General features: G+C 26.3%; 1 protein-coding gene across 1 annotated transcript in view; it reads right to left on the bottom strand.

The window, feature by feature from the left end:
* Positions 1-718, bottom strand: part of LOC108755773 (sodium/potassium/calcium exchanger 3-like) — a 9,919-nt gene that overhangs the window by 2,176 nt on the left and 7,025 nt on the right. The window contains exon 3 of the mRNA XM_018499009.1: positions 365-608. Within this exon, the coding sequence (XP_018354511.1) occupies positions 365-608 (244 nt within the window). The remainder of the gene's footprint in view (positions 1-364; positions 609-718) is intronic.

Here is a 718-nt window from a genome sequence, read left to right as displayed (position 1 = left end):
TATATATATGGGTAATTGTTTTCAATAATTTATATATTATATAATAATATATATTCTATTAATAATATATAAATAATATGATTTGTTTATAACATAATATTATAAAATATCTCATATGTTGTTACGATTATCTTTCCTATACATACAATAGACATCCATACGTTATATAAATTAAATATATTATTCGACATAAAAAATCGACACAAAATTTCAACAAAGAGACTGTTATAATACATAGATAGATAATCTATACGAGGTTGCAATTTTTTTGTTTTTAGGAAATAGAGCAATATTATCAGAAAAGCTTACGTACATGAAAATTGTACAAGATAAGTAGTTTCAAGAATTTAGTAATGGCACTTACTTTCTTCATTGGTAAAATTGGTACTATGAGCTTTGTAGATGTACAGATGCACAATCTTATTATACCAGCGCGCAATAAGTTTGCTGCAAAATAATATAATCAAATAACTGATGAGCAGTACCATGAGGATGATTGCTTCGTACAATTGGATTATGCCATCCCACATTACGATCACCAAAACGATGACTGATATCACATAAATTACACAATCTCGAGTTAATATTCGCCATTCTAATGGTATTGCCTGTTAAAGAATATAAAAATCATTTTAATTAAACAAACCATTGTTTTGCGCATTGCATCATAAATATATATTTTGTACCACAAAACGAACAATAATACTTTAAGAGTTGG

The sequence above is a fragment of the Trachymyrmex septentrionalis genome, unplaced genomic scaffold, assembly GCF_001594115.1.
Source record: "Trachymyrmex septentrionalis isolate Tsep2-gDNA-1 unplaced genomic scaffold, Tsep1.0 scaffold9, whole genome shotgun sequence".
Taxonomy (NCBI): Eukaryota; Metazoa; Arthropoda; class Insecta; order Hymenoptera; family Formicidae; genus Trachymyrmex; species Trachymyrmex septentrionalis.
Note: the sequence above shows the minus strand (reverse complement) of the source record. Positions and strands in the feature narration are given on the sequence as shown.